Source organism: Oryzias latipes, chromosome 6 (genome assembly GCF_053564925.1).
Source record: "Oryzias latipes strain Hd-rR chromosome 6, Olatipes_Hd-rR_3.1".
In the NCBI taxonomy this organism is placed as follows: domain Eukaryota; kingdom Metazoa; phylum Chordata; class Actinopteri; order Beloniformes; family Adrianichthyidae; genus Oryzias; species Oryzias latipes.
The window spans coordinates 29,274,508-29,294,586 of NC_136242.1; the positions used below are offsets into that span (position 1 = coordinate 29,274,508).

The window sequence follows — 20,079 nt, forward strand, 5'->3', positions numbered from 1 at the left end:
TGAAGAAATGTCAAGCATGAGACTTATGGTTCTACAGAACAGATTGGTTTTGGACTTATTGGTTGCTCAGGAGGGAGGTGTTTGTAAAATGTTAAATTATACCTGTTGTACATTTATTCCTGACAACATCGATGAAGGTCACAGCATCACCGAAGCATTACATCAACTTGAAAAGGTTCAGCAGGCAATTCAGAATGACAGGAAACCCCAATCTTGGGATTTCTTCTCCTGGTTTTGCTTTTGGTTCCTGGTGGCAACTTTTGTTAAAAATAGTGACACCTATTCTTATGGTACTGATCACATGTTGTGTGTTCACTATGTGCATTTTTCCTTGTATTCAATCTATGATTTCCAGAGCAGTGAATGGTTGAGTACAAAGTGTTCTTATGAGTCAAGAATACAACTTGTTTTTAAAGGGAGAACAAGATGACTGTAATGATTTTGAAACTGAAATGACTTGAAAAAAAAAAAAAAAGAACTTCTCATCTGAGTGTAAATTGAAAGTGTTATAAAAATGAAGATGTCACAGAAAACTGAAAAGAGATGTGATATTGGATGTGAGATTTTGACATTTCTCAATGATAAAAAGGAGGGAGTATGTGAAGGAATTTGTTTTATTATTATCATTGCTTAAATGTATTTGTTTAAACGTGTCTTTAAATGTTAACTCAGATTGACCTTTTTACCTCTTCTGAAAACAGTTGTGTGTTTGTTCATCTGCTTCTCATCTCCCACCCAGGATGAGGGGTTTACGACACACTGTCCTGAGCTGATAAGGGATACTGTTTGAAGTTAGAATCCAACCAAATGGGTCATTATACGACACCCCCTAATGAACTTTTCCTCTTTGTCTTGAAAATGTTACCTCCTTCTTGTGTTCTTAATAAAAGGTGCACAGGGAGAGGCAGACCTTTGAGAAGAGAAACGTGGTGGACCTTTTCCAACACATTTGCTCCTCTCCCTCGTGCATGAGAAACTTGATTCTTGTTGTGGTTTGTTGTTTATAATTGTGTTTTTCTTTAATGTCTAGATGCATTTATCTGACAGAGCTATTTTGAGATAAATAGGTTCCAAAAAATCTACATAAATGCAACTTCAATGTCGACAACTTCCTATATATCTTGTGAATAGAAAGCTTTGCCGTATGTAATAATATTATTTTGTAGTAATACATAATTAGAACAGAAGAGGCGTTTTATTACGAAAACAGAGAACAGCGACTATCGAGTTTCATGCTCTGCTGTAAACCGTGTAATGGGGGGAGCAAGTGCAGCGGCGCCTGGTCCTTAGGCAGCGCTCAGGGAGCAAGTGCTCTTGGACACTTGTGGACTCGAATCCCTCGGGCAGCAACCGCAACCCCGGCAGCAGGTGCTGTGGCAGGATGGCTGGGCCGGCCCGGGCCTGCGCCTGGGACCCGGCGCGTAGCAGAATCAGCAGAAGCTCCAGAGCGCAGTGACGAATAGAGGATGTTCGATTGACCGTTCTGCATGTCAATCACAGATGTATTACATGGTGATGTTGATGATTTTTAAAAACTATATTGTAATTTTTTTTGTTTATTAATCTTTGATGGCAATCTACCGTCACATCCTTCGATTGCAATGGACGTAATGAGCACACCTGGTCTTAGGCATTGCCCCTTGTTACTTCCTGGTCAGTGCCATCTACATTTATATAAGAAAAAAGTAGTTTTTAGAATTTCTGTTACAGTGCATCAGTATATTAAATCTGTAGATATTTATACATTAAAGTTTTGAGAATTATTTTTCAGGAATTAAGAAATAGAAGAAATAGTTAAGGTGGGAGAACCTTAACTATTTCTAATTACTAAAAAAAAATTCTCAAAACTTTTACACGCGATCTAACATTTTTTAAACACTGGCTTCAATAAATATTGATGTAATTAGAAATAAAAGTAGAAATTAAGCAATTAAGTAAGGGTTAATGGCCGACGAAGTGTGCGGTTACTACTTTTTAACGCACGCCGTGGAAGCCTAAACGTTCAGGCTTCCACGGCGTGCGTTAAAAAGTAGTAACCGCACACTTCGAAGGCCATTAACCCGCTTATACCATGGTCACTTACAAAAGCAATACATATTAACCAGGTTTTAGTCCTTAATTCTTGTTTTTTTTTTCGATTTGTATCACTTTTCTCATAAACAGCGTACTATATGTTACGTGATGCGGCGCATCGCGCCGCATCACGTAACATATAGTCCGCGTCGCGCAGCACCACCGCTGCAGTTAAGATTCGGCGATATATATATGCTGATCGTCCCGATGGGTTGAATAAAGCATCAATTCAGAGGGAAAGTTAATGGCTTACCGCTTGTTTTTGCCCCGATGATGAAGCAAAAGGTTGTTTTACAGAAGCCGGCGCAGTGATACAAATCATTTAAGCTAGCCGACCGGAACTTCTTTTTTCACCGTGCGGTTATCAGGTTTTAACGCATACCCAGCAGCCAATCAGAATCGAGTATTCAACCGGACCATGGTATAATACATTTTATAGACCTATGACCGCCAGATGGTGAAAAAATGTCATTTTCTAATTTTACTTGTTTTGTCCAGTATAAGCAAACAGATAACAGCTGAGAGCTTTTGGTTCAGCACATATTTTATTGTTACAACAATGCAACAGGAGCTGTATTCGTTGAACACAGGTGTGTAACTGTTTGAACCCCTATTTCCCCTATGACCCCTAATGACCCCTATTTCAAAAACAGTGGAAAGAAATCTTGAAAAATGTTTTGCTTTGTGAAAATGTTAATTTTAGACTTGAATCCCTTTGTACATCATTTTTAAAGACCTTGACACAAGAAAATCAGTTCACACCTACAGAAGAATAAAACAGAAATGGGATACAATCAATATTTTTACCTCTTGCTTTACTTCAAACCTCCATAGGCCGGAAAGTGAAACAATTAGACGCCAAAAAGACAAATGCCAGTTGTCTCTCAAAGTTTAAATACTACTGTTCATAAAGCGAGAAAAAATGTGTCAAATTAGAAAAGAAAAAGGAGAAGTGAAATTAGGAAAACCAATTACTGATACATAAACAAACCAGCACGGTGCAGCTGCTGCTACCAGGTCTAACAGTTGAATATAAGAATATGTTCCTTGCTAATTCCACCTATAAATCAGCAGCTTTGCTGTTCTGACCTCAGCTGGACCTTCATGCAATAAGGTTTGGGGGTTAAAGTGGCCCCAAAGACTGGAGACAAGTCTGGCTGTCCTGCATCTTCAGGCCAGGTGAACTTAAACTTCCTCAGCAGGGTCACCATTATGATGAAGAGCTCCATACGAGCCAGACCTTCTCCGAGACACATCCGAGGACCTGAGGAGGAGATTAAGACGATAAGATTATCTTTAGGTTTACAAAGTCCGGGTCTGTTTATTTGGTGGAGTTGTTTTTTTGTTTTTTTTTTGCATCTGTACCTGCAGAGAACGGCATGAAAGCCTCTGGTTTGATGAACTCTCCTTGGTCATTGAGAAAGTTTTCCGGGTTAAACTCATGAGGAAACTTCCACTGTCCCTCCTCTCTCAGCACAGACACCATGTTCTGGATGATGAGTGTTCCCTACAAAATTAAACAAAGCCTTTTAACAGTTATCTTCATTTTGACTGTTTCCACATTTTATGAGCTGCTTCTCACCTTTGGAATAGTATAACCACTAAGTTCTGAGTCCTTAGTTGTGCAGTGGAAGACACTGAGAGGAACGATGTTGGCAAACCTCTGCACTTCATGGATCACAGCCTGGATGAAAACAGTCAGTAATTGTGAGCTCAAAAGTAAAACTAAGGTAGAAGGTACTAAATATCCCTTTATTTCTTGGTGTTGCAAAGCACCTGCATGTAGGGCATTTTGTGTCTGTCCTCAAAAGACACTCGATCTTTCCTCTCCAACATCTGATCTATTTCACGCTGACATTTTTCTGAGGGGGGGAAACAACAGCAGTTATCAGAGATGATAATTACTACACAACTAAAAAAAGGAGATGGAACTGTTTTAGTGGAATACTATTGATAGCTACTAAAAAAAACAGTATACTGTGCAAGGGTTATTAACCCTCTAACACCGGACCTTGAGCTCTAGTGTTGACATTCTTCTATCTTTACCAATTAACAGAATTTCAATGGATTCAGAAGCTTAGGAAAGTAGCTTTGGGCTGATATGCAGCACGTTACAGTAGTGTTTATGCAATTAACGTAAACCAGCTGGTTCCGACGGGGAGAAAAGCGTCTTAACACAGCGTCAAAGTCTTTTGTAACTATATTGATTTAATGGGCAAACCGTGACGGAAATTTAAAGAGGATGTGTTGCGGTGTTGCCAGCGACAGCTTTGTTTGATCTAAAGCCCAATACACACTCTGTAGTTTTATTCTTTTTTTTTTTGGGATCATTTTAAACGGCGAGGTTATTGTTCTTATACACCACTAATAATTTAGAAATTCTAATTTTTTCACCTTTGTGTTGTATCATTACTTTGCTTCTGATGCCTCTGAAACCTTGCTCTTGTTTAAATTCTTTTTCTCTCTTGCCGCACCAGTGACATTATTATGATGCCACTCAAAGACCAACTCCAGTTATATTTCGATCTATTGTAAAATCTTTCCCAGTGGTCTTTTAATTATAACTATGCAGTTTTAGCCAAAATCAAAAAGCCCGTGTCGTTTCTTCAGAGCATCAGGAGTTCAACAGAAATTCGTCTCTGAGTTGTGGGCGGGACTGTTGGTGCAGAAGTAACCACTGATATCCCATCAGTGTTTTGTTTATGCTGTGTCCCGCTAGCTTCCAGCCCCTCACAGTCCCAAGCTATCATATGTTATTTTTGCTTATAAAGTTTGACTGCACACTTTGTAAAAATAAATACAATTATCAATTCGAAAAGATTTCTTTGTAATTATCAATCATAATGTAAAATTCCTATGTTATTAAGTTGAGTTAATCATCAACCTGAGTCTGCACATAATAAAGAGTTTAGCTGTGAGTCTGTTTTTCCTAATAGTGGTGTTTTGGGCTACAGGTGTCAACTTCCCTAAAGATTTGATCACTTTACAAAATGTAAAATTTTACATTTTTAATTAATCTTTTTAACAGAGGAAGTTACACTAAACCTTAATAAGCATTTTTAAGTATTTTATTAATATAAGTGAAATAACTTCATATAACTTTTTTTTAATCACTAGTTAGGGAAAACAGACTCCCAGCTAAAAACAGAATTACTAAATCTCCATCATGTTTTATTTTTTTAAATAGGAACCCTTTTATTGAACAAAAACTTTGTTGTAAAAATAGATACCAAATTTAATACAAAAAAAAAATTGCAAATATTTCTCTTTACTACTTCATTCATGCAAAGGGTATACCTTGTATGTGTGGGTAGACCATGAGATACAGGAAACCAGCAAGCATGGTGTTAGACGTAGTGTCAGTCCCAGCTATGTAAAGATCGAAAGTCATTCTGAGGAGTTGTTGTTCTGAGAAATCCTTCTTATTCTGTAAATAGAGCAGACATGTCATAAAAAACAAAGACAAACCCAAAATGACCTATTTTCAAAGGTAATTTGACACGTATGTGCAGATTATCAGTGACATTTGGGACTGAATGTGTTTACACACCTTTTCAAGTTCATCCAGGTAACTGTCAACAAAGTCTCGAGGCTCTCCAGCAACTCTGCTCATTTTGTGTTCGTTCACCAAACGTTTTGCAAGATTCAGGAAATTCTTTAATCGAGGAAAGGATTGAACATTCATAAATTCTCCAAGCTGTCTCGAAATGTGTTAGAATATTTTTGTATGATTACCTCCATATTCCTAAACGCCTTGTTAAAGGGAAGTGGAAAGCTCCGAATCCAGGGAAAAGCGTCATACATCTGGTGACAAAGAAATACAAAAATACGCATTTTCTTTGTCTGGACTGCAACATGTTTTGATTTTGACTGTCAAAAATCCCCTTTAAGAGATCAATCTCTTTAGAATAATCTGGCAGTGCATTCTTTGAACACAGTTTTAACAGATTTTCAGGTTCAGATGTGTCTATAATTTTTAAATGTCAAGCCTACGAGACTTGTACCACCTAAATTTAAATTGCATTGTGGTTGTTTTGTTGCTTTTTACACAACAAAGTACATCTGCATGTGTCCCTCTTGAAGCATCGACTAACTATGGCTCACCATTGCCCAGGGTCCGTTAGCTATTTGAAGCATTTCAACGAAGCCCTGGACGATCTCTGAGATCTTCCCATCTTCGTAGTCGTAGCGTGTGTTGAATAGAACCTTGCAGATGATGTTGGAAGCTGCATTATGAAACATAAATTTTGGACTCAGGGTTTTACCTGTGAAAGACAAAAATACCCTCTGATAGATCAGACAGGAACAGCTCAAGTAGTGACTGAACACAACTGTTTATTTTGGTGATCCATAAATGACGTACCTATGTTCTCCTCCAGTTTTGAAATGGTAAATTGAATTTCCTCATGAATTCTCTCCTCCATTGATATCTTTCCCAGACCAAAGTTTCTTAAAGTCATCAAAGCGAAGCGGCGGTGGTCCCTCCAAACAGACCCATAATCTACAAGAATTACTCCTAAAACAAAATTAGAATTATTCAGTAATCTACAATGTCCACTAAATGTGGAACAGATATTTAAAACTCAGGCTTTGATATGTTAACACTCAGGATGACAAATTACTTTCTGACAATTGTAATATAATTAACTTTAATGTTGGTCAATTAAAACTTATTTAACCTATGTATCTGGAATTTAGAGGTGAAGTGGTCCGTAAAAGGATATGCATAAAAGTAACAGAATTTTTCTTTTTGGTTGTATAATTTCTTTAAAATAAAAATGAGCCATGGCAATTTTTCTTATATATTTTTTTTTTACTATTGCAAGGTTTTATTACGACTGAGTTTAGGGCCACCATAAAAAAAAGTAAAATTACGAGATTTATAGTTGTAAATCTACAAGAAAAAATCTCGTAAATTTACGTGAAAAAAACTCGTAATTTTACAAGATTAAAGTGGAAGTTAGCATTCAGTGCAACAGCAAGTGAACGCCGTGCAGCACGCAGCAGAGCAGACAGACTAAATTAAATTGAACAGGTAAACTGAATGTTTATTGATGACGTTCCAAATGTTTGGAATTGTTTGATTGACGATTTATTAAGGTTTTATTTATTGATGTGTGGCTTGCAGGATCACTGCAGCCGTTGATGAAGTTCCGCGTAACCCTGCAGCTGTCCACTTGAATCCTTTCTTCCTCCACCAAAGACAAGATCTCTACGTCTGTGTGATGCTTTCGTCTGAGGAGGAGCACTTTTGGAATTTTCATAATTCTTATACTAGACAACAGACTATTTTTATTAATCTTTATTTTTTCATGTTCAAACGGGACGTTTCATCTGGAGGAGGGGGCGTTTGTAACACCGTTTACTTCCGCATTGGTGTTCGGATGACAGGTTCATGACGTACGATGACAAATGAACTTCAGGGTGAGTGAATGAAAAGGAGAATACAGGTCCTTAACACCCAAACGTGTCTCTGAGCTCCATATTCAAGAAAAAAGTCATAGATTAACGAGGAAAAATCCCCAAAGTTTTCTGTTTATCGGAGCCTAATTTAACAGTTATGACTTTTTTTTCTCGTAAGTTTACGACTTAAAAGTCGTAATTAGAAAAAAAAAAATTTGTAAACTGGCCCTAAAACTAATTCGTACTTTATTATTTGAATTTGCATTTTTATAAAAACCTATAGACAAGTGAGGAGCAGCAGAGTTGATTATAGGGAGTATTTGGGAGGCCGTTTAGCTCAGGCGGTAGAGCGGGTCGTCTAACAGCTGAAGGATTGGCGGATCGATCCCTGCTCCCCTCAGCCTCCCCAGACTAGCCCCCGATAGTCTGTGCATAGAAAAATTTCCCCATTGTGGGATAAATCAAAGTAAATAAAAAATTTACTGGAGAATTAATTGCCAAATTCTTTCGTCCGGTTTGTGATAGCTTGTAAAATTGTATCTGTACCCAGAAGTACCAATAACTGTATGCACCTGTGTGTATCCATGGGCCCTGGAACAGTGGTCAATAATTATCTGCTTCCAAGAATAGACACGCTAGTTAGATAGTTCATTCATTCATTCATCTCCTAATCCGTTAATTCCCTTTCGGGGTCAGGGGGCTTCCGGAGCCTATCCCGGCCACCTGTAGACAAAGTCAGGGGGACGCCCTGGACAGGTTGCCAGTCTGTTGCAGGAGACTAATAAGTTCTACAAAAAGAAATGCAGCTTTTTTAAGTGAGCTTTAGTATCATTTCCCAACTGTAAAATGGGCTGTGTGATATAAAATGGTTTCTATCATACAGGCGGTGTATGTTCTAACAGATTAGTAGTAAAAATTTGTAGGATGATAAGACTGCTTACAGTGCACCCCTAGTGTCATTGGGCTGCCAGTAGGCCTGCTATGACTGCCCTTCACCGGAGTCATTGTATTTTACGTGTCACACACAACAATGACAGAATTCAATAGAAAAATGGCATGCAAAAAAGTGTTCACTTTGGATGGAGAGACTTTTGACTTGTTTCTGAAATGTTATTTATTTTTCTTTATCTCTCCTTAGACCAAAATAACTCTACCTTTTCTCTGGGTAAGGTCACTGACAAACATGTCTTGAGGTCGTCCAGAAAAATCAGTGGCTTTGATCATGATTGCCTCCTTCATGGCTTGTAGGCCATTTACAACAACAGCTGGTCTTGAACCGATGAAAAAACTGTAGACGTTTCCATAAGACTCCTTCATCTAGACAAGAGAAACGTGTTGTTTAACTGGACAGTGGTTTAAAGGGATTAAGCTCATGAGATCTATCTGTTTGTCCCGTCACTAGAACAAATTTAACAGAAAAAAAGAATCACATTTGAAAATTACAAACAGTTCCACAACACACCAAAAAAAAATACTCAAATTTTATGAGTGCAGCTAAATCAACATTTGTACCTTAAGTGCATTTCAATGTTCCAAGAACAACTGTTGCTGCATTTCATCAAATGGTTGTAAATACGTTATTCTACATTTAGACATGCCAAAGAATTATTGTAGGATTCTGCCTTTTAATTGAAAGTCATATGCAGGGTTCATTTAGAATGGTATGGTAAAGGTCAAAGTTTAAGAGTGTACAAGAGAAAAATACTGCAAACGAATACGTTTTAAAAACTTGTAAGTATTAAGAGTCAATGTTTTGACACTGGTCCTTGGAACATTTCCTCAGATTCATGGCCTTGAATAGAAGACTAAACTTTACAAATGTAAATGTTTAAATGAAGACCATTCAAAACTAATTTGATGTTAAATGTATGTATGTAAAGTAATGCAAAGTTGAATACATATATATGTATACACATATGTGTATATAATGTATTACAGGAGATACACACACACAGGAGGGCAAAAAAGTATGTTGTCAGCCACCAACGTTGTCTGTAATTTTCATAGGTATACCTATGTGAGAGAAAATGAGAAAAGAAAATCCAGAAAATCACATTGTTTGATTTTTAAAGAATGTATTTATAAATTATGGTGGAAAGTAATAATTTGGTCAGCAACAATCCTCTATGCAGAAATTCATGAAAAAAATGTTTCCAGCTTTTAAAGTAAAAAAAATATTTATAGAAGTTATTTGTTTAACCAGAACAGAAGGTTTTCTGACTATCAGCCCCAGTTGGATCACATCCAAGTTAGTGAAAGTTAACTGCGATATGAAGCAATCATAAAAGCACAAGTCTTATTAAAGTTGTTAAATTAAATTAACAACTGCACAATTTAGCTAATTAGAACACTATCTAGTGCAGTTTATGCTTTACCTTTTCAAAGTCCACCAGGGGGTTTTTCAGGTTCAGGTGCAAGAGGTTTCCCAGTACAGGCAGACTGAGGGGTCCCGGTGGGAAGTTCTTGGGCCTCCATAATTTAAATTGAAAGAGGATAAAGAAAAAGCACAGCCACAGCAAAAAGATTGAAACAAACATGATGATCCAAAAACCTGCCTTGGTTGACCTGAAGTGGGGCTCAGCTTCTATTACCCAACTGTACTTTGTTCTTTTTATATATCAGGGGAGAGGAAGGGAGAACGTATTTAACATCACCAAGTACAGATAAGAAAACTCTGCCTTTAAAAAGGAAAAGATTGTGTTAAACTTATACCACGGTCTGGGTGAATACTCGATTCTGATTGGCTGTTGAGTGTGTATAAAAAAGTGATAATCCACAGTGAAAATGCACACCTAAAAAGAAAAGATTTGGCCACATAGCTTAAAGGTTTTGTATCACTGCGCTGGCTTCTTTAAAACAAACCTTTGCTTAATCATTGGACAAAAACAAGCGGTAAGGGGTGAACTTTCTCTTTTCAAAGTTTGATACGTCTTTGAATGAATGTATGAATGCTTATTGTGTTGTTTTGTGCATTGTTCCCTGATTGCTTGAAATAAACCATTTCAAGCAATCAGGGAAAATAAAGTACTAAAAACTGGTTGAATATTTATTTCTTTTCTAAGTGACCATACTATAAGCGGGTTAATGGCCTTCAAAGTGTGCAAAATCAGAATTAACGCACTTCGCGTTTGGACGTTTCATATGAGATTCCATTTGTGCCAAAAATATGAAAATATGTTTTTGCGTCCACTGTCTATGTCTGCTGAATGTGTTTTTGCATCCACTGTCTATGTCTTTGGTCCATTGTCTATGTCTATTCAAACTTTTTTATTTCAGACTCAGGTGGTCCATAGGAAGAAAAGAGAATAAAATAAAACATAAGATACAAATACAGTATTTATAATAAAAAGTAAAAAGATATAACTTAAAAAGAGTATAATCGCTGTATCCAGTGTTTCCTTAGGGCAGAAGTGTAGCGGCATGAGCTTCTTTTGGGATCAGTCAGAGACATGATAATTGAGTTCTTAGATTTGTCCAGGCGTTCCATGAGGCTGTACGTTAGCTTACGCAGTAGAGCTTCACAGGTGGGGATGTGAGCGTCCACAAACAGCTGACTGGCTCTGTACCACATGGGCACCTGTAGCAGAAGCCTAAAAGCATCATTATAGGCCACTAAGAATTTGTGGAATGTCCCACGTCCATAGTTCCACCAAAGAGGGGCCGTATACAGAGGAGTGCAGTAAGCTCTGAACAGCGAACACTTCACTTGAAGAGAACATGCACTGAATTTTCTCATCAGCATATTTGCCTGAGCATAGAGTTTACAGTACTGTCTCTGAATGTCTCTATCATCCCTCCAATCGTCAGTAATGAAATGTCCAATATATTTGATAGATGATGTTTGTTCCAGAGTCGTTCCACAAAGCTTAAAAACAGGAAAGTTTACATTTCTGTCGTCTTTGGTCCTTACGATCATTACTTTGCTTTTGGAGGGATTGTATTTTATGTCAAAGTCTCTGCCATAGTCAGAACAAACTTTTAAAAGTGTTTGTAACCCAGCACTGTAGGGGCTAAAAATGACAAGGTCATCAGCATACATAAGATGATTAAAGGTTTGACATCCAACAACACATCCAGTTTTGCACAGATTCAGATTAGTGGATAGGTCATAAATATACACATTGAATAGAAATGGAGAGAGGATCCCCCCCTGTTGAACTCCATTGCTTACATAAAAAGGCTCTGATAAGACATTGCCCCATTTGACTACCATTGTTTGATTAGCATACCAGAAAGCCAGGAGTCGTACAAGATATTTGGGCACTCCTCGATTAATTAGCTTCTGAAAAAGCTTGAGGTGGTTGACCCTGTCAAAGGCCTTAGTGGCATCAATAAAACACAGAAATACAGATGTATTCAGATGCAGGTATTTCCCAACTATTTCCTGTAACGCGTAGATACACATATCAGTGCCGAGGCTTTTTTTAAAACCAAATTGGTTCTCACTTGTTAAAAGATGCACTTCGTATCGAATTACATAAATGCCAAAAATTGAAAGGGCGTAAAGACAACTAAGCGGGCGTATTTAGAAACTGCGTGAGTGAACCCTAAAACTGTGATGGCGCAATTCTAACCAAGCGACCCCGTATTTTACAACTGAACGGCTGAAATCCTAACTGAACAGTGATCCTGCTCGGTCAATTCTCCTTTGCGCCCTCACCTGGATTTACGCTCAGTGTTAAGGGGGCGTTTTTGTCACTTGGGGGCGGTATTCAGGGGTGTGTTTGTCACTTAGGGGCAGGAACCTTTCTGGTTGATCTGATTGGCTGAAATTTGCATGCCAAGCAGCGGGGCGGGACTTTAATTTTGGGGCTTTAATAGAAAAGGAACGGCGGCTGTAACGTGGATTAAAAGCATTAAAATGGTTAAAAAATGCAGTTAATTTCACATGAGAAAACTTACAGCACAAAAAACCCGCTGCACTTTTTTACCTTAGTTATGGGTCGTTGGTTAATGTTTTAATCCGCGTTACATCCGCGTTTTTTTTTTCTATGATTGCCTCCAACAGGGGGGGGGGGGGGGGGGGGGGGCAAGTTTGATACAAAGAGCCGACATTTCTAACTGTGATAGTCAACCACACCACACACTGACCTGCCAGACAAACACACAATTAAAGCCATGTTATTTCTCATAACCCCCTCCTCTCCTCTCCTTACAACAGCACTGGATTAAACGGCGCCGTTTCAGTTTAGTGTTTTTTCTGTGTTTAACGTAAACACACATATCGGTGAAACGTGCACGCTGGTGTGTGTTTAAAAAAGGCAGCGAGCGCAAAATGAGTTGGTTGTGATTTATTTTTTCAGTCATCAATCAGCATTTAAAATCCATCAAAGTCTTCATCTTCTGCATCTGGAACAGCTGGGCTACATCTCTATCAGACACGCCGGCTTCCCTTTCCTCATCATCAGAGTCCGTCTCTGTGCTATGCGGCTCCAAAGAACAGTGAAAGCAGACACCTCAGGCCAAGTTTAAGTCCTGCAGTCCCAAAGTGTGGCGTAACTCGCCGGCGCTGCGTCCCGATAAGGGGGGGGGGGGAGGATGGACAGCGTTTCATTGTCATCTGCTGGAAGTAGCAGCGCTGAGCCTCGAGTCGATCTTCCAACACAGGCCTTTCCTTTACCGCGGAAACACAGCAGCTGCTGCGTCTTCTTGTCCGAGTTGGTTTTCCAGCGTCCTCTCTTCCGAACCATGGATTCATTATTTTAAATTCTCTGGCAGCTGAGGTTCGATAAGTTAGAAAGCTCTTCACATATTCAGAGTACTTCCTGCTTCAATAACTCTTCTGATCAACGTTCAAATATGTCAGCAAGTATCTAAATCCTTTCGTATTAACACAGAGAGTGAACCACAAATGCATTTCTGAAGAAAAAAAAATCGTTTTTTTGCCTTTTAATCAGAATTGTTCGCTTTAAGCTGTGAATGCAGACGTGCAGCAGCCGGCTGTCAAGGGACCGTCAACAAAGTGCGACCTCTGTGAACTGTGAAACACCACTGTGTAAAAATCAATAATCTTACAAAAAAAAAAACATAAAATTATTATAAAGCATATTCTTGTTACAATACATATTTTGTAGGAAATTCCATCTTGATTTTATCTTGTTGCATATACTTTTACAAATTGTAATAGATATGAATCATGACTAAAGTTATCAGTAACTTGACATGACCTTATTGTCATACTAAAATAAAGAATGTCAATAGTTCACTATGTTTATTTATAGGAATTTCTCATATTTACAAATGGATCAGATTTGGTCATAAATCCTGAATAGCTCTGAAGGTGCCAGAATTTTCTTTTGCATAATCTTTATTTTAGTAGGAAAATAAGGTCATGATTAGTCAGTACAGGAAGTTTTGTGTCAGTAACTACAGCATCTTCAAAGCTATTGAGCATTTTTGACCAAATCTGATCAATATTTAAATATGAAAAATTCCTAACAATAAACAACGTGAATTATGACATAATATTTATTGCAGTAGGACAATAAGGTCATGATTAGTCAGTACAGGAGGTTTGGTGACAGAAGCTTTAGTATCTTCAGAGCTATTGAGCATTTATTTTATGATTCATGTCTCTATTACATTTTTAAAACTATAAGCAATAAAATGGAGGTTGACTTTCTAACAAAATTTAGTATAATAAATAATAATGTAGCATGACTATGCTGACGAGTCTTCATTACCAGTTCATATAAATATAGACATTTATTCGCTTTTTGAAAGTTCACTGATTTTTACAGAATGGTGTTTCACAGAGGTGGCACTTTGTTGACGGTCCCTTGGCAGCCGGCTCGCTGCATGTGTGCATTTACACCTTGAGACGAACAATTCTGATTAAAAGGGGAAAAAAAACGATCTTTTTTCTTCAGAAATGCATTTGCGGTTCACTCTGTGTTAATACAAAATGATTGAGATACTTGCTGACACATTTGAAAGTTTATCAGAGGAGTTATTGAAGCAGGAAGTCCGAATCTGTGAAGATCTAATTTAACCGAACTGCAGCTGCTCTATTCCTGTGTTCTTCCGCGTAGCTGATAGCTTGCAGTTTAAACTGTGCCTCCTAGTCGTGTCTCTTTGCATTTCCAGGGTTTCCAAAGTGAAGTTGTTCTGCATTATTCACATATCTGCTCCTTTGTACTATTGGGGGGTGTCTTCTATCACGTCCTCTCCTCTCTCCGTACCGTTCTCATGCTGTTCTCTCCTAGATCCTCTTTACTGAAGCTCACACAACAACACATTAGGGCCGCTCTGTACATTTTGGAGAAAATGGAAGACTTTCACCTTATGGTTGTGAAAGTACTGAATATAGAAAATATGATAAAAGGCAGAGAGCCACATGCAGCTCAAGAGCCGCCTGTTAACCCCCCCCCCGCACTGAAAAATGAAGGTCCCGCCCCTCTGTCTCGCCGATAGGCCATGCAAATTTCAGCCAATCAGATCAACCAGAAAGGTTCCTGCCCCAAAAGTGACAAAAACGCCCCCTTAACACTGAGCGTAAATCCACATGAGCGCGCAAAAAGGAACTGACCGCGCAAGATCACTTCTCAGTTAGAATTGCGCCTGCGCGGTTTTAAGGTTCACTCACTCAGTTCCTAAATACGCCTGCTTAGTTGTCTTTACGCCCTTTCACTTATTGGCAGATTTGTAATTCCATACTTCGAGTCTAGTCAATAAAACATATTCTAAAATTTTTGAAATGTTGCTGGAAAGGGCAATCAGTCTGTAGTTCGACAGACTATTTAAACTGGCGGTCTTGTCTTTGATGACGGGAATTAATACAACTGAGAGAACTGAATCAGGCAGGACTCCATGGGTTAAAAAGCCAGTGAAACACATGGCCAGCAGGGGCAGTAATTTAAAACTTGAATATTTTAGATGCTCGACTGTGATGTCATCAAGACCACATGCTTTGCCTTCTTTTATCTTTGAAATTGCATCTTGAATCTCACTTGCACGAATAACCATTGTGTCTGTAAAATCCACATTGTCAATAGAAACTGCATGACTTTTTACCGAATTAAGCAGGTCAGAATAATGCTTACGCCATAAATCAGCAATGTTATCAGCACCACATACACCTTCAATGTTGGATGGCAATGAAGTTTTACGATTATTCATAGCATTAACCTCCTTCCAAAATTTATGGTAATCATTATTTTGTAGACCTCTGGCCAGAGAGTCTGCTCTCATCATGTTTTCTTGCCTTTTGATAATGCGAAGTGAATATTTGAATCTAGCAGTAGTCATTTTCTTGCTCTCAAACAAGGCACCTTGACGAGGCTTCCCAGCTTCATGCCAGAGTCTGAAAGCGTCCCTGGCTGCAGCATGATGTTCAGCTACAAAGTCATTCCAGCCTGGCTTGACAGTCCAGCTTTTAAGACTCCTGCTTCGTAGGCAAAGACTACTATCTTTTACAGCTTTTACTATATTTTCATAGAGTTTACACAATTCATTGCAATGAGTAGTATTTTTGCAGTTTGGATCACAGCATGCCAGCGCATCCCTGGGCAATTTTACAGCCTGCAGCTGAGCATCGGTGGTTGCTGTGTATTTATTGATGTCCTCATTTGTAACTTTGGACCAATCAAGTTTATCTGTAAGATCGTTATTATCTTTCGCCACAAGAGATGGTACATTTGCCACATTTAAGGAGAAGATTATTGGTATGTGATCAGAGGTAGCCAAGTTATACAGTATTTCTATGTTACTCAGAGAAGCATGAGCATCCGCAGTACAGATACAGTGGTCCAGCCATGAGGTGGAATGCCAGGCATCACTGATATAAGTAAAGCTTGTATCTGGGAGAAGTATTTTACTTGATAAGGTGAGATTATTTTCTTCACAGTAAGAAGTTAAATGATTACCAAATATTGATGAGTCATCTGAGAGATCAGCATTAAAATCTCCCATAACAAACACACAAGTGGAGCTGCTATCCTCAATATATGCTTTTATGAATGCTAATTTGTGCAAGAATTCGTCCTCCAATAGATTAGACTCATAGGGCATGTAAACATTTAGAATTGTAAATTTCTTTTCATCAATGTCGATTTCCAAGCCAACAGCCCAGTCAACATTAAGTCTCACAACATTAACAGCAGCATCATACTTAACATTCCAGAGGATAGCCACGCCCCCAGGAATTCTACCTCGAACGATTCTGGTGCTCAGATCAGTGGTGGATTCACCAGCACCATGAAAATCCACATGTAATGAGTTTAGATTGTCCAAGTCCTGTTTGGCAAGCCAAGTTTCTTGCAAACATAATACATCACACTCATTCAAAAGCTTATCAATGAACATAGCGACTGGATTTATCTATTAAACAAGTTCATTAAACATTGGTAGGCTTTATGCTTAAAACTTTGCATTTGTCTTTATTATTGTCGTTTCCCCATATCGTCTCACTACGGCGTCAGAAAAGTCCTTAGCAACCGTTGCCAGTGTCGTTTGCTACGTCGTTTCCCCATGTCGTCAGGAAAATCCTAAGTATCTTTACCAAACAAATCTGATGGATAAACGAGGAGCAGAGGCGCCCAAAAGAGCATTATACTGGTCCCGAGAGCACCACCTCATAGTCAAATAAATACATTACAGAGGGAAAAGAAAATATCAAAATCCAGTCAAATTTTTGGCCCAGTCTGCTCCTCGTTTATCCACCCGATTTGTGACAACGTTTTTGATAAAGATCAGTTATTTTTTAAAAGACTTAAATAATAGTTTCATCTCCAGATTTAATTGAAGCCATTCTCTAAATAACTTAAAACAATTGGCAAGAGTCGCTTCGGGAACGTGAAAGCGTCGTACGCATGCGCCCCCCCCTCTTTCTGGCAATGCGCGTTTGCAGGAATATCAATAAAGCTTATTTTAAAAAAGTGTTTGTCGTGGTTAACGCTAGCCCCGGCTTTAATAAACGTTTTTTTTTCGTTCCGCGGTAGTACAGGAAACAATTTACTGGCCGTACAAAGGATTTGTCTGACGACTTTGGCAAAATTAAAAAAAACGACAAGATATAACGACACGACATGGGGAAATGTCGCAGCTAACGACACTAGCAACGGTTGCTAAGGACTTTCCTGACGATAGAGTAAAACGACAGGGGGTAACGACAATAACAAAGACAAATGCAAAGTTTTAAACATAACGCATGAGCCAATGTTCAATGAACTCGTTCAGTAGACCAGTGTTTTTCAACTAGTGTGCCGTGGGAGATGGTCAAGTGCGCCGTGGGAAATTGCCCTCATTCACTGATCTAAAAATTTTTTCCATCTCCAGGAAATCAGCTTTTTGTTCATCCAAACAGGCCCTGATAAAACACTGAGTAGTTAGGAATATAAAAGATCTTAAAATTACTTTTTCTTTGTGTTTATTTGATTCTATTAAAGACATTTTGATAAGAATGACGGTACCGCGATTTAGCTGCAGCTATAACTGTGTAAAGAAAAGTCCCGCCCCTTTAACTGTCTCCGCCAATCATTGTTGAAGGCTTAATCACATGTCATCAGTCTGACCAATCAGAAGTGCTTAAAGTCTTCACTTCCTTGTTCTTAATTCTGCTGATAAAGTCGCTGAGTTCTAACATAAATACCAGCTAAAGCTCGTCTTTAGCGGTGTAGCTTTCCACAGAGTCCGGTGTCAGACCGTTGAACAAGTGAACAACACAATGAAGCTCAGAGACGCGAGTCTTTCTGCCCTTTTTCAGCAGTTTTCACACTACATCTCCCATGATGCATTGGCTTAAAGAAACAGCGCACAATGAGTCGTCCTTGTGAAACGTCTTGAAACCACAACAAACAAACAGTTTCTAAATTTTTCTAATTTAACATAATTATCACAAAAATCCACGTGAGATTGCGGGGGGTGGGGGGGTGGCTGTCGATCAATACAGACCATGAATTTCTGCTTTTTTTTTTTTTGGATGCTGGTGTGCCGCGGGATTTTTGTCAAGGTTAAAGTGTGCCGTGGCTCAAAAAAGGTTGAAAAACTTTTCAACTGCAGTAGACATAGACAGTGGACACAAAAACATATTTTTGGCACTAACGGAACCTCATAGTTTCAGTCTTCCACGGCGTGCGTTCATTTCTGATAATGCACACTTCGTCGGCCATTAACTCTTACATAGTCCATGGTGACTCATGGTTAGTCCGTGCCAGTCTTTACCCAATTTAAAATCTATTTAAATGTTCACCGTTTGGTTCCAGTACTTTTTAGTCTCAGTTTTAGATTTTCTTTCTTCATATAGGTTTTCACATAAAGGTTTTCATGCATTAAATTAGCTCAGGGCTGCTCAATCCTGGTCCTCAAGATCTACCAGCCTGACTGTTTTCCAGATCTCCAAGCTCTGCAAGGCTGCTGATGAGGTCAATCAGATGTCTCCACATTGTGATTGAATGAACACACCTGGTTCAGGTAATCAAAAGCAAGCAATGGTGGGAGAGCAGGAAAAAAAGGCAGGGCGGCAGATCTCGAGAACCAGGAATGAGCAGCCCTGGTTTAGTTCTTAGGTTTTAAGTCGGCTTCGCTTTTCTTTTTAAAATCAAAATCACCAACCTCTTTTTAACAGTTTCACCTGTCTGTTGGGTCCCCCAACATCTCCATGCATGATGGAAAGATCAACAAGGATTCAGCTGAGAGAACATCTTTTTCTACCTTTTCTGGCATTTCTGGTGCAATCATTGTGTTGTTCCTCATTCTGCTTGTGTTAACAGGGATGCTAAGTTGGCCCTTAGACCCCCTGCCTGCAACTGTACCTCTGCAGCATCTCCGTCACTGTACTTATAGGTTCACAACTTCATTTACCTCAGTGTTACCCTGCCTAAATCTTCCCCACCCTTTATTAGGGATGGGTGCAGTTTGGATTTTAGTAGAAATGGTTCTAGTGCCCAAACAATGCTCAAACTGGTGCTCAGAGAACAGAATCATGCCACAGGATGCTTAGTCAGGAAGAAAAGAAAAGCAGGATGGATCAGCAGAGGGGTGTGGTCAGGATGCAATCTTCTCTGTACCAAACACCCTCTCTTGCCCCTTTATTCTCTAACAAATAAACTAACTAACTAAATAACTAAAGCGACTGCAAGGAGAGTTTTAAAACTTAGATTTATGAGCCCATAGGGAGGAGAATTTGTTTTTTTCCAGTGGATGATTTTTTTTAAGCTTTTATTGATTTCTTGTAACCCTTGTGCTATCCTAGGTACTTTGACATTGGGAGTTGGGTCATCTAGACCCAGTAGACAGTGTGCTGAACCTTTTTTCTTCAATTATTTGTGATCTTCACTGGTGTCCATGGATTACATGAAATCTTTCCACCTTTGTCATGGTAGGGAGAACACGTCAAAGTAAGGGTGAGGTCATCTAAGATAGCACAAGGGTTAAATGGTGTATTTTGAAGAAGAATGACTTCTGAGGCTATTTGTATATTATAAACGGTTCTCCATCTACCAAGCCTGGTAAATTTTTGTCTTGCACCAAACTGATCAGATCTTTAGTAGTGTGAAAGGTTTTTTTTCTTCCATTTCTTCACATGTAGAGCCATCATTTTGCTCTCTTTGCTTTCAGCAAAATCAGAAGGAATACATAAATTATGAGGAAACTAATGTAAAATTA

General features: G+C 38.7%; 2 protein-coding genes across 2 annotated transcripts in view; one reads left to right on the plus strand and one right to left on the minus strand.

Moving 5' to 3' along the window:
- tgm2l (transglutaminase 2, like) overlaps nucleotides 1–20,079 on the plus strand; it is a 109,220-nt gene that overhangs the window by 42,394 nt on the left and 46,747 nt on the right. The window lies entirely within an intron of this gene.
- On the minus strand, nucleotides 2,600–10,139 carry LOC101169416 (cytochrome P450 2J6). The gene is made up of 11 exons (XM_004085472.5): nucleotides 9,852–10,139; nucleotides 8,631–8,793; nucleotides 6,437–6,589; nucleotides 6,178–6,338; nucleotides 5,809–5,877; nucleotides 5,624–5,728; nucleotides 5,371–5,500; nucleotides 3,850–3,935; nucleotides 3,656–3,757; nucleotides 3,439–3,580; nucleotides 2,600–3,337 (listed from the first exon to the last, which is right to left on the minus strand). The coding sequence occupies exons 1-11, from the start codon at nucleotides 10,011–10,013 to the stop codon at nucleotides 3,141–3,143; spliced, it is 1,470 nt and encodes a 489-aa protein (XP_004085520.1). The 5' UTR covers nucleotides 10,014–10,139; the 3' UTR covers nucleotides 2,600–3,140.